We start from the raw sequence: 13,985 nt of genomic DNA, 5'->3' as shown, positions 1-13,985 counted from the left end.
ACGGACTCCCTGCAACATTCTGTGTCATCCCGTAGCATTGGTCGGAGACAAGTAGCAGACGGACTAGGGAATTACCGTTGCATGGGTAGGCTGCCGTTAACACCACTACACAAACGGCTGGGTTTGGAGTGGTGGCGGGACTGGGAAGCGTGGACTGCCCAGAATAGCGTCGCATTGTGTTCAGCGATGAATCGCAGTTCTGTCCTATCCCGGATAACCGTCGTCTGCGAGTATGGCGGCGAGCTGGGGAGAGGTACAGCGGTGTTACTCCGGGAGTCATGGTGTGGGGAGCCATCGGATATGACTTCAGGTCACGGCTGGCAGTGATAGAGGGAACTCTGACGGCACAACGATACATCACGGACATCCTGCGTCCTCGTGTGTTACCTCTCATGCGATAGTATCGTGGTACCATTTTTCAACCGGACAATGCTCCTTCACACACGTCACGTGTCTCTATGAACGGTCTGCGTGATGTGGCCAGCAAAATCCCCAGATCTGTCCCCGATAGAACACGTGTGCGACCAGCTCGAACATCAACTCGGTCTCAGTGCCAGTATCCAGAATATCAAGGGCCAGTTACAACAGTTGTGGACCATCTTACCTCAGGAGAGGATACAGCGGTTTTATGACACCCTTCCCAGCCAAATCAGTGCATGCATTCAGGCCAGAGTGGGTGCAAGAACATGCTGATAAGTGGGCTCGTACTGTCAAGTTCTTTGTGAATTTGACTCCATGTTGTAATCACTCTAACAACATCACACACCTTCTGAACACCTGAAGTTTAATTTTGTGTCCTCCTCATTTTCTGTTTGTTACAATTTTTTGTCAGAGAGTGTATTTTTTTCGATTGATACTCTTGATACTCTTCGATTGAAACGCAAGATCGGCATTTTAATTGGTTTTGTTTGTGGTCATATTTCAGGTAATCCCTGGAAATGTGATAATGACCTCACATGGCTGATTGATGACTCGCACAACAGATCTGTGGCCAACAGAGTGGTAGATCGTGATAAGATGGAATGTATCGATGAGGCCTACAAAGGCAAACCAGTAGTTCCTGTCATGGGCTTTATCAAGGTAAGATCTTCTCCTAGCATTAGACATTCTAATACTGCAGTTTTTAATTATCAGAATATGCATGCAGCTATACTAATTTAAAAATACTATTATATGTAATTACGTGAAGATCGAACTGATCCATACATCAAACATTAAGTTCCCAGAAAGAAACTATAATTTAATTTCATCGATTGAATGTGTTGAAAACATTTAAGCTCTTCTGGCCTTTTCAAACGTGAAATTAGCAGCGTTTCGCTCACCAGTTGGATTGCTACATCGCCTCGGTGTAGCAGTGGGGCAGGGTGCGAAATCAGGAAGAGAAGGATCATAGGGCCTAACTACTAGCAAGAAAGCACTTGATCCACTGAGTGTTTTTAGACCAAAACGAACCACGTACCTCAATTAGAACGAAAGATGTGATTGCTTCAATGAGAAAAAATGTTGAAGAAATGAGACGTCAGATTGAATGTGCACTAATAACTTTCCTCAGAATCAATCAATTTCAAAAGTTAAGAGCTGAAATAAAAGAGCTTGATCCACTGAGAGTTCTTAGGCCAAAACGTACTCTGTACCTCAATTAGAGCAAAAGATAGGATTAATTCAAAGCGACAAAAAAATTGTAAAATCAAATAATTTGAGGAAGGCGGAAGTTAAGTGATTTATAGTACCTGATGACAAATCTGTGCACGAATACCTTTCAGTTAAAAAAAGAATGAAGGAAATCGACCGGATAGAATGACCGGACTGACTGACTTTAGTTTTCATCAATTTTTTTAATATATCGATTATGCAGGGAATGCGTTTTGAGGAACTTTATGGAAGAATTGAACACAATTTCTGGTAAGTTGAGAGAATACAGTTTGAAATTATAGAGTTCATTGTAAAGTTAAACCATTTATTAACATCAGTGAATCCGTTGTTCACCATTTTACTCTTATATATTTCTTATCTATTAGGAGAAGTGTCCGGCTCCTGTGCTGAATGGTGCGTCTGCCTTTTGCATTGCTCTGAATAAATTTGTTCTTCTTTCCACATCGAGATTGTTTTACAAGTTGCTTTACGTCGCACCGACACAGATAAGACTTATGGCGACGATGGAATAGGACACGGCTAGGAGTGGGAAGGAAGCGATCGTGGCCTTAATTAAATTACAGACCCAGCATTTGCATGGTGTGAAAATGGGAAACCACGGAAAACCATCTTCAGGGCTGCCGACAGGGGGCTTCGAACCCTCTATCTCCCCAATGCAGACTCACAGCTGCGCGCCCTTATCCGCACGGCCAACTCGCTCGGTCACATGGAGACTGAAATATTTCTTCTTCTAACATTCTACTCGTTAAGTCATACGTTGCGTGTGAATGTTGAGATTGTTGGCGTATGGCCTGCGGAGAGGCCTGTTGCAGGTCTTTTTCTAGTAGACCGGGCGAGTTGGCCGTGCAGTTAGGGGCGCGCAGCTGTGAGCTTGCATCCGGGAGATAGTGGGTTCGAACCCCACTTTCGGCAGCCCTGAAGATGGTTTTCCGTTGTTTCCCATTTTACACCAGGCAAATGCTAGGGCTGTACCTTAATTAAGGCCAAGGCCGTTTCCTTCCCATTTCTAGGCCTTTCCTATCCCATCGTCGCCATAAGACCTATTTGTGTCGGTGCGACGTAAGGCAAATAGGAACGCGCTTGCCTAGATGCCTATATAAGGCCAGCGCACTCTGATGGGGCGATCAGTTGGATTGTGCAGATGCTGACCGGCAGTCACAACTAATAGAAAAATTTCTAGCAGACGGCCTATAGGAGACTTGTATGACTAGCCTACCTAACGATGACAATTTCTAATAATGAAGACTGCACACACGCCCAGCCCCGATCCAGACGATTTAACCAATTAAGGTTAAAATCCCCGAATTGCCCAGGAATCGAACCCGAGACCCCCTGGACCAAAGGCCAAAACGCCAACCATTTTGCCATGGAGCCGGAGAGAATTTTACTGAAGATGATCTGCATGATGAGGGTTTATATATGCGCTTATAAGTTTTAAATTCAAAATCCACAGCCTGTCTCCAGTCATCTGACCGGGTCGGGAATGCATGAATGAATGAAGCCCCTGTCGCACACCTCAAGGGCAATGATTAATGATTGACAGACGAAATGATAACGGAGAGTGTTTCTGGAATGAAAGATGACAGGGAAAACCGGAGTACCCGGAGAAAAACCTGTCTCGCCTCCGCTTTGTCCAGCACAAGTCTCACATGGTGTTTGGGAAATTTTTACTTTTTCTTGTAAATATGTGTTGGTACATATATCAAACAGTTGAATGTTAATAAATATGGTGTTCGAAGATACATTCCCAATATTGGTCCTCCGGCCTGGATATGGATTTCATCGGCAAACTCCATGAACCAGGCAAGTTTTTGTATTTGCAAGGTATCAAAGGATATAATCTAATGAAATACTATTACTTACTGCATCAATTTCGTGAAACATGTTGATTTTTGTGTGTTTTCAATGCATTGCCTTGGACATTTCGATTATGACATCTACCGTAGTGTTTACAAATTAACCCGTACCAAAGAGAATAAGCGACCTGTACAAAACAACGGATTGCACATCGTTATAATGGCAAGTAGCGTCATCTAGTGTGACATATAAGAACTAAAGCACGGACATTCTAACACTGTTACAGTCGTGCCGCATGATTTAGAAGGCGGAAATTAGACGGAATTGACACGTAAAGACGACACCAGTCATTCGTGTTAATTTCTACAAATGCAACATGGATCCCGATACAAAGAGAGCTCTAATGATCCGTTCTTAAAGCCGGTTTAACACGCATAGAAAGCTTTGTGATCTCTGAACTTGATACGGCAGATACAACTTTAATCGAAGTAAAACTGAATAGGCTACTTTCTGTTAAGGAAGATTTCAAACAAATTCAAACTGAACTCGAGCTCAATGATGACGAAAATATCGATTCACATATCGATTACCACCAGGAATTCGAAAATAATAGCGATCTTCTGGAAGCTAAGCTTAGAAAGGCTGTCATTTCCCAGACTTCACATTTAGCTGACGAAGTACGTTCTCTTTCAACCAATGCTGTAGGAAGTCAAATAAAATTGCCAGAAATAAAGCTCCCTACATTTGACGGTACATTAACAACTTGGCTTCACTTCAGGGACACCTTTCAGAACCTGATAGTTAATAACAATGATCTGTCAAATGTTGAGAAGTTTCATTATATGTTATCCTCGCTTAAATGAGAAGCCAAGGATACTATTAGGAATACTGGCATTTCAGACTCCAATTTTACTGCAGCTTATGACCTTCTCGTGAGCAGGTATCACTCGCCAAAATTAACAGCTGCTGAATATATTAAACAGATCCTAGAATCACCGGGTAAAATATGTTCAACCGAGCAGAGATGCGCCAACTCGTAAATAAATTCCGAGGTAGCATTGATGCGCTGAACGCACTAGATACTAAGATAAGCATTCTAGATCTTCTCCTAAACGAGCTCTTACTATCGCGAGTGGATAATAAATTGAGACTAGAATTCGAAAATAAACATTCTCATCTCGAAGCTGTAGAGTTTAAAGAACGTGTTAAGTTCTTGGAGACCGGGCGAGTTGGCCGTGCGCGTAGAGGTGTGCGGCTGTGAGCTTGCATCCGGGAGATAGTAGGTTCGAATCCCACTACCGGCAGCCCTGAAAATGGTTTTCCGTGGTTTCCCATTTTCACACCAGACAAATGCTGGGGCTGTACCTTAATTAAGGCCACGGCCGCTTCCTTCCAACTACTAGGCCTTTCCCATCCCATCGTCGCCTTAAGACCTATCTGTGTCGGTGCAACGTAAAGCCCCTAGCAAAAAAAAGTTCTTGGAGAGACGTTGTCAGACATTGCAACTTTGTGCCTCCAACCCCTCTCCCAGTCTATCGCAAAACCATCAGACAAGTTCAGGGTCAAAAATTGCAGCTCAACAGTCATACATTACAACGTCAAGACAATGTTCCATCTGTTCAGATGAACATCAGCTTTATAGGTGCCCAGATTTTCTTAAATTAGATTGTGATGAAAGGTTCAAAGTAGTAAAGGATAAAATTTTATGCAGCAATTGCCTGAGCTCATCCCACACTTGGAAGGCATGTACATCAAAAACATCATGTAGATTATGTAACAAATATCACCACACGTTGTTGCATCATGAGACTGACCATATATCATCTCCTGCAAATCAAAACAAACTTCTCTAAGAAGCACATCCAAGAATCAGATACTTCTGAGTACGGCTTTAGTAAAAATCAAGGACGGTCAGGCCGGGCTGAGTGGCTCAGACGGTTAAGGCGCTGGCCTTCTAACCCCAACTTGGCAGGTTCGATCCTGGCTCAGTCCGGTGGTATTTGAAGGTGCTCAAATACGACAGCCCCGTGTCGGTAGATTTACTGGCACGTAAAAGAACTCCTGCGGGACTAAATTCCGGCACCTCGGCGTCTCCGAAGACCTTTAAAAAGTAGTTAGTGGGACGTAAAGCAAATAACATCATTATTAAGGACGGTCAGGGAAGATTCCATTCGGTTCGTGCCATACTCGACAATGGTTCGCAGAGTAACTTTATATCCGAACACATGGTGCAACAACTGAGACTGAAAAAGAAAAAGACCAGCGCGATAACACTGCAGTCTTTTGGTGAACTCACATCCCAAGCAAACACAGCAGTGAATATTGAGGTTCACTCAACAACCAACGATTATCACTTCAACATGGAATGTATTGTTCTTCCCAGAATAACTGGCAATATACCTGTCTCACATATCAATTGCAAGGACTGGACAATTCCACAAGACACCACTCTCGCTGATCCTGACTTTCACATCCCTCAGGCTACCAATTTACTGATTGGCGCACAGTTTTTCTTACAGCTCCTGAAACCCGGAAGAAAAAGCCGACAAGGGTACCCATGCCTACAGAACACACAGCTAGGATGGATTCTCAGCGGAGAATATTCACAACTCAATCGAGAAAGGGAAGAGGAGACACCAACCAAGTCGCTCTTTATCAGGTCTGACCTCAACTTAGAAATACACATTCAGAAGTTCTGGAGCCTCGAGGAAGTGAACCACTCACCTGAAGAGAAGGAATGTGAAGCCCATTTCAAGGACACCACAAGAAGAGATGAAACTGGGAGATTCATCGTAGAGCTACCCCTTAAGGGAGAGTTTAAACTTGGAAACTCAATGCAGACTGCCAGCCGACGTTTTCATCTCTTAGAACGGAAACTACAAACTCAAGACGACCTTCGTCAAAATTACATCACCTTCATGAGAGAATACCTGACCCTTGGACACAAGACGGAACTTCAGTCAGAACCCGTTGAAGGAGAAAGATATTATATGCTTCATTACGCCGTTGTCAAGTATTCTAGCAGCACTACTAAAACAAGAGTCGTATTTGATGGATCAGCAAGGACTGACAACGGTACTGCCTTAAACGATATCTTAATGGTAGGACCTACAATTCAAGAAGATCTTTGCTCAATAGTTATGAGATTCCGCACTCACAACATTGCTTTCGCAGCTGATATTGAAAAGATGTACGGCCAGATAATGGTTCATCATGGAGAGAACATCCTCAAGATAATCTAAAATCTTATGCTCTTAACACTGTCACATACGGCACGTCTGCAGCATCGTTTCTGTCCACAAGATGTCTCCAGCAATTAGCACTCGAAGAAGCGTCCGAATTCCAGAGAGCGGCCGCGATCCTCAAACGTGACTTCTATGTTGATGACTGTCTTTCTGGAGCAGATACCTTAGAAGAACCCCTGGAGCTGAGAATCGAGTTACAACAGCTTCTCAGTCGTGCAGGGTTTCCTTTGCGAAAATTGTGTTCCAATAGCCCTGGATTACTGAACTCCATCCCAGAAAGCTTACTAGAAACTAAGCACTCGTTAACTGACAACGTTAGTGATATGGTAAAGACCTTAGGGTTGACTTGGCATCCATCCACGGACAAGTTTCAAATAAACTGTAACGCAAATTTCCAATAATTAATGGGTGATACGACGTTCACAAAGAGAATGGTGCTCTCAACGATATCCTCAATTTTCGACTCACTTGGATTTATAAGCCCTGTAGTAATCAGCTTCAAGGTTTTCATGCAACGTCTCTGACGGGAAAGGTCAGGATGGGATGACCCTTTACCAGTAAACTTACTTGATATGTGGTTGAAATTATATGATCAGATCCCCACGCTTAATAGCATCAAGGTCCCAAGGTGCGTTCTCGCTGAAGGGAAAATCAAGTCCATAGACATTCATGGTTTCTGCGATGCTTCACATCACGTTTATGGCGCCTGTATTTACGTGAGGTCTGTGAACAACAAAGGTGACGTTCTTATCAGATTGTTATGCGCAAAATCGAGAGTCGCACCTTTAAAGCAAGTCTCAATTCCCCGACTAGAATTGTGTGGTGCCTTACTGCTCTCCCATCTCCTGAAGAAAACACTTGCCTCTCTACAACTGCCATTCACTAAGATACAGCTTTGGACTGACTCGACAATTGTAATAGCATGGTTAAATGCGTGCCCCACTAAATGGAAGACGTTCGTAGCAAATAGGATTGCAGAAATTCAAGAAATTGCTCCCTCGAATCACTGGTCTCATGTTAAATCTCAGGATAACCCAGCATATCTCGTCTCGCGAGGCATTGGACCAACAGACATGAAGAACAACATGCTGTGGTGGCACGGTCCAGCCTGGCTATGCTTAGATCCCTCAGGTTGGCTGAAACGAGAAACTGTCTCCGACACTAACAAGATACAAGACAAAAGAATATTAACTTCACTTGTTATTGTGCAACATAACGACTCATTTCTAAACACATTCTCTTCGTTAAACCGACTACTCAGGACGATTAGCTATTGCCTCAGATTTGCTTCAAACTGCAGGAGAAACCCCGATGATCGCGACATGTCCCCATTAAGGCCTCAAGAAATAAGTAATGCCCTCAATGTATGTATCAAGACTGTTCAAGCAATATCCTATCATGAAGAAATTCGTTGCCTCGAGCAAGGAAAGAACATTCACTCAGCTAGCAACATTAGGAATTTAAGCCCGACCCTGGACCAACATGGCTATCTTTGTGTTGGTGGAAGACTGTACAATGCATCATCCATCTCTTACGAAGCTAAACATCAACTTATATTACCACCCAAGCATCACCTCACGAAACTTATTATTTTAAGTGAACATCAAAGATTACTCCACGCTGGACCCCAACTCCTGATGTCATCATTACGTGGGAGATATTGGATTCCAAGAATTCGACAAGTCGTTAAAGGGTGCATTCATTCATGCTTGCCATGCTACAAATTAAAATTAACAACAAATCAACAGAAGATGGGAAATCTTCCCAAAGAAAGAATCACCCCTGCAAGACCATTCCTGAACGTGGGGGTAGACTATGCTGGTCCATTTTTTATAAGAATTGGAACACTGCGAAGCGAACGAACGGGCAAGGCCTACGTTGCCATCTTCACTTGCCTTGCCACAAGAGTTGTACATTTGGAAGTTGTCTCAGACCTTACAACGGATGCATTCATGGCCGCACTGCGACGTTTCACGTCACGCAGAGGATGTCCATCAAATATCTATAGCGACAATGGCACTAACTTCATCGGTGCTGCAAAGGAGCTGAAAGAACTGCAAGAATTTCTACAAGATTCTGATCAAAACAGAAATATTGTCGAAGCTGCAACCACAAAGGGGATCGCCTGGCATTTCATCCCTCCATCAGCACCACATTTTGGCGGAGTTTGGGAGTCCATGGTAAAATCTTTCAAGTACCATCTGCGAAGAACTATCGGTAGCACGGTGCTTACCTTTGAATAATTAACTACCCTTTCTTCCCAAATAGAGGCCTGTCTGATTTCTCGTCCTCTAACAAGACTCAGCGATGATCCTACAGACTTATCTTGTTTAACCCCATCTCATTTCCTAACTGGGGAACAAATCACTGCACTTCCTGATCATGACCTTGTTCACTGTTCCATAAACAGACTTTCCAGATGGCAACATCTTCAAAAGATGACGTAGGACTTCTGGAAACAATGGCACAGGGAATATATTAACACTCTGCAGCAGCGCCACAAGTGGACTGAGAAACATCCTCATCTTCGAATTGGAGATCTTGTGTTCATCAAAGATGACAACCTACCACCTCTGCAATGGCGAGTGGGCGTAATAGAGTCGGTTCATCCTGGTGAAGACAACCTCGTACGGGTCGCCACTGTGAAAACAAACTCCTCTATCATAAAACGACCCATCAAGAAGTTGTGTGTTTTGCCTGAAAATGAGAAAGAATACTAAAAGTTTCGAGTTACACAGTGATGTGATTTATACCTTTATGAACCCCCTGACTATCTGTGTTATATGTTTATTCCTGAAGTGAATTATCTTTCTTCTTCCCTTCTTAAAAGGCCAGTGCCTTTTGGTGGCCGGTATGTTTGGGAAATTTTTACTTTTTCTTGTAAATATGTGTGTTGGTACATATATCAAACAGTTGAATGTTAATAAATATGGTGTTCGAAGATACATTCACAATACATGGAGTCTTTCTGTTATTATTATTATTATTATTACAGACGATTTCTAAATCAGAATAGTATAAATCGTTCCCCATGGAAATAACTGTTTTGAAATCCTGAAAAAATGAACGTATAATTTTCTCTATGTGTACTGACAAAAGTTATTCCCATCTAACCATCTTATCTGGCCAATGACGGTGCAATAGTAGTTCAAGAATGTCTCTTTATATGGCATTGGTCTTTCGATGCAGGAATTGTGTGTGTGTTTGTATTACTGTATTTTTGTGCTTTTTTTCAGGCTTTAGAAGAGGAATGCCCCCGGGAACCTCCAAATAATTGTACGTGTTGGATTAATAACATTGTATGGAGTGAAAATAGGGAGTACATGGTTCCGTTCATCTTCGTGAACTGCAGCAACCTGGGGTTGGTGGAACTTCCTCCGACACTTCCCACCAACACGGCAACTGTACTCCTCAAAGGAAATAAGGTAGCTATATACTTCATAATGTGGATTACAGAAGAAACTTGGTAACAATTTAAACGGCTGTCTTTTGGAAACGGGGAGGTCTTCTGGCGCTAGAACGGGGAAGGGAATGGCCATGGCCTACAGTCCTAGTATTTGACTAGCGTTGTCGTGGAATACCACGGAAAGCCATCTAAGAAGAGTAACAGAACGGCCCCACACGACTGCTAGCCTTTGGAGAAAGTGGGTCGACTTCACAGGCCCTTAAGGCCACGCCCCGTTAGCACCACCGTGCGTTACTGAAAGAGCAGGACTGCGGTCAAAACTGTGTTTTCTTCCTATTGCAAGCACAAGGCACCTAATTATAACAAACTACAATGTACACAAAATAACAACGTATCGAACTATACATTTTATCAAACTAAAGACTCTTATAGACCACAAATGAGCAATAACAAGCATTGCAATCACAGTTCAACTGTGATCATTACCGTCCTTTGAACTACGTACGAGGGTGAGACAATAAATAAGTCGCAAACATGTGTGTGCCTTATACCATTTGAAATTACGCGCGCAAGTTTGGCCAGCAGATGGCAGCATATGTATGCTTGTAGTACGACATCTCGCAGGCACTAATTCAGTCAGAGGGTGTTAGTGCACGATGGCACATGTGTTGCATGACTGTACACGAGAAGAACAGCGTGCAGTTGTGCGTTTTTTGTGGGCCAAAGGACTGTCTACAGAAGAAGTGCATCGCGAAATGCATCCTGTCTATGGTGAAAACTGTTTCTCACGGAAAGCTGTGTTCAATTGGATCCAGAAGTTTAACAATGGAAGGAAAAGCATCAGAGATGGGGAGCGTCCTGGTCGTCCTGCGGAGGTGTCAACTGCAACCACATTGCAGCGTATGGATCAACTCCTGACTTATCCCCCAGTGATTTTCATCTGTTTGGACCCCTAAAATATCATTTGGGTGGCCGTCATTTTGACACAGATGATGCCGTAATCTATAAGGTTACACGTTGGCTGCGACAGCAACCAAAGGACTTCTTTGCTGCTGGCTCTCAAGGACTTGTAAAGAGATGGGATAAGTGCCTGAATGTACAGAGTGAATGTGTGGAAAAGTGAAATAAATGTTAGAAAGTTACTTTGATTATTTTTGCCTCAATTCAGTTTTGCGACTTATTTATTGACTCCCCCTCGTAAATATTGTCTAGTTGTTGTTCCCTGAATCTTTTCATTTTGCACTCTGAATATGTGTCTTAGTCGAATGTTGAAGTACAGTTGACATATTAGCCTAATCAGATAAAGGACACGATTGTCTTCTACAGACTGTTCAATGCAATGTTTAGTTAACACATTGCAGACAGATTCATGCAAACAAGTCCTTTAGAACTTGCGATGTCTTTAAGTCTAGCATATTTCTCGTCACTCTCACTATTAGCGGAATTTTGCACTCCCCTTATTCTTTTCTCAGCTCACCTGCACACACTAATTACGTATTTCGGTGGGAAAACCAAATCACCTCTTTTTTAATCCTAATTAGGTGACAATTAACACTCGAATTTTCAACTTCTCTCAAACAACTGTATGCTCCGTTCAATTTCAACCACAACAAAAGCAACGATTTCTTTCACAGCCTCAGAGGAAAACTCACTGATATCCCTTCCGGGATGTTCCTCGAGATAATGATGACTTGATTCAATGTCACTTACCATGCCAAATTCTGAGCGGTCAAAGCATGGAGTCAAGGTGTTTATTCCAACGACCGTGTCTTTCTTCATCGTGAGAGTCAAAATAGGGATGTCCTCCAGGGCTAGGCTAGGCAGTTCGATCGTCTCCGTGCATGGAGTAGTGTGTGAATCAGTATTTTCTGGAAAGATAAAGTGAACTGTTTAGCTGTAGGGTGGTTGTTGGATCTAAATCGAGAATGGAAATATCCAGAATAATTTTAATATGAAATTGACTCACTTTATAAAATGGCAGATATTTGAGCAGTTGTTGCAAGATGACCATATAAACATACACTGACTGACAGAGCAAATGCAACATCAAGAAGGAGTGGTCAGAACTTTATGCCAATTGCAGGGTAGACTGACGTCACTGAGGTATGCTCATGATGTGAAATGCGCCGCTGTGCTGCGCACGTAGCGAACGATAAATGGGACATGGCGTTGGCGAATTGCCCACTTCGTACCGTGATTTCTCAGCCGACAGTCATTGTAGAACGTGTTGTCGTGTGCCACAGGACACGTGTATAGCTAAGAATGCCAGGCCGCCGTCAACGGAGGCATTTCCAGCAGACAGACGACTTTACGAGGGGTATGGTGATCGGGCTGAGAAGGGCAGGTTGGTCGCTTCGTCAAATCGCAGCCGATACCCATAGGGATGTGTCCACGGTGCAGCGCCTGTGGCGAAGATGGTTGGCGCAGGGACATGTGGCACGTGCGAGGGGTCCAGGCGCAGCCCGAGTGACGTCAGCACGCGAGGATCGGCGCATCCGCCGCCAAGCGGTGGCAGCCCCGCACGCCACGTCAACCGCCATTCTTCAGCATGTGCAAGACACCTTGGCTGTTCCAATATCGACCAGAACACATTCCCGTCGATTGGTTGAAGGAGGCCTGCACTCCCGGCGTCCGCTCAGAAGACTACCATTGACTCCATAGCATAGACGTGCACGCCTGGCATGGTGCCGGGCTAGAGCGACTTGGATGAGGGAATGGCGGAACGTCGTGTTCTCCAATGAGTCACGCTTCTGTTCTGACACTGATAGTCACCGCAGACGAGTGTGGCGTCGGCGTGGAGAAAGGTCAAATCCGGCAGTAACTGTGGAGCGCCCTACCGCTAGACAGTGCGGCACCATGGTTTGGGGCGCTATTGCGTATGATTCCACGTCACCTCTAGTGCATATTCAAGGCACGTTAAATGCCCACCGCTACGTGCAGCATGTGCTGCGGCCGGTGGCACTCCCGTACCTTCAGGGGCTGCCCAATGCTCTGTTTCAGCAGGATAATGCCCGCCCACACACTGCTCGCATCTCCCAACAGGCTCTACGAGTGTACAGATGCTTCCGTGGCCAGCGTACTCTCCGAATCTCTCACCAATCGAACACGTGTGGGATCTCATTGGACGCCGTTTGCAAACTCTGCCCCAGCCTCGTACGGACGACCAACTGTGGCAAATGGTTGACAGAGAATGGAGAACCATCCCTCAGGACACCATCCGCACTCTTATTGACTCTGTACCTCGACGTGTTTCTGCGTGCATCGCCGCTCGCGGTGGTCCTACATCCTACTGAGTCGATGCCGTGCGCATTGTGTAACCTGCATATCGGTTTGAAATAAACATCAATTATTCGTCCGTGCCGTCTCTGTTTTTTCCCCACCTTTCATCACTTTCGAACCACTCCTTCTTGGTGTTGCATTTGCTCTGTCAGTCAGTGTACATCTCAATAAGCGCTCTGTATACGTACTCTGAAGCCAAGAAATCCAGTGTTACGGCTACCGGAGCAAATAAGAGTCCCGACGCATCTCTCAGGATACTGAAATAGTCATCAGAGTGAGTAAAAACCTCTGTTATTTCTGCCGTATTGCTTTAGCTCATCGCATGTTTGGAATACTTAGCCCGTTCACATTCTCAGACCTTTCAGTATTTGTTTCTAGAAAAACGCGACGGATGCATTGAGCAACTGAGCTGTGAGTTTTACACTCATCTTCTGCAGTTTGTGAGCGCCCCGCAGTTTATTAGCTAAATGCAGTCCCTCGTTCTCTTGTATCGGGTGGGGAAAAATAAAACGGGCCGGAAAAATATTTACAATAGTACTGACCCGGGATTGACCCTTGTTAATGAACATCACAGAAGATGGTGGATATGGCCTCATCTGAAGAAT

General features: G+C 44.1%; 1 protein-coding gene across 1 annotated transcript in view; it reads left to right on the top strand.

Moving 5' to 3' along the window:
* swi2 (Protein singed wings 2) overlaps positions 1-13,985 on the top strand; it is a 494,822-nt gene that overhangs the window by 436,350 nt on the left and 44,487 nt on the right. Inside the window, exons 5-6 of the mRNA XM_067139747.2 lie at positions 926-1,080; positions 9,932-10,120. Of these exons, the coding sequence (XP_066995848.1) occupies positions 926-1,080; positions 9,932-10,120 (344 nt within the window). The remainder of the gene's footprint in view (positions 1-925; positions 1,081-9,931; positions 10,121-13,985) is intronic.

The sequence above is a fragment of the Anabrus simplex genome, chromosome 2 (genome assembly GCF_040414725.1).
Source record: "Anabrus simplex isolate iqAnaSimp1 chromosome 2, ASM4041472v1, whole genome shotgun sequence".
NCBI classification, from domain to species: Eukaryota; Metazoa; Arthropoda; class Insecta; order Orthoptera; family Tettigoniidae; genus Anabrus; species Anabrus simplex.
The sequence above is the reverse complement of the archived record's forward strand: the minus strand, read 5'-3'. Positions and strand labels throughout refer to the sequence as shown.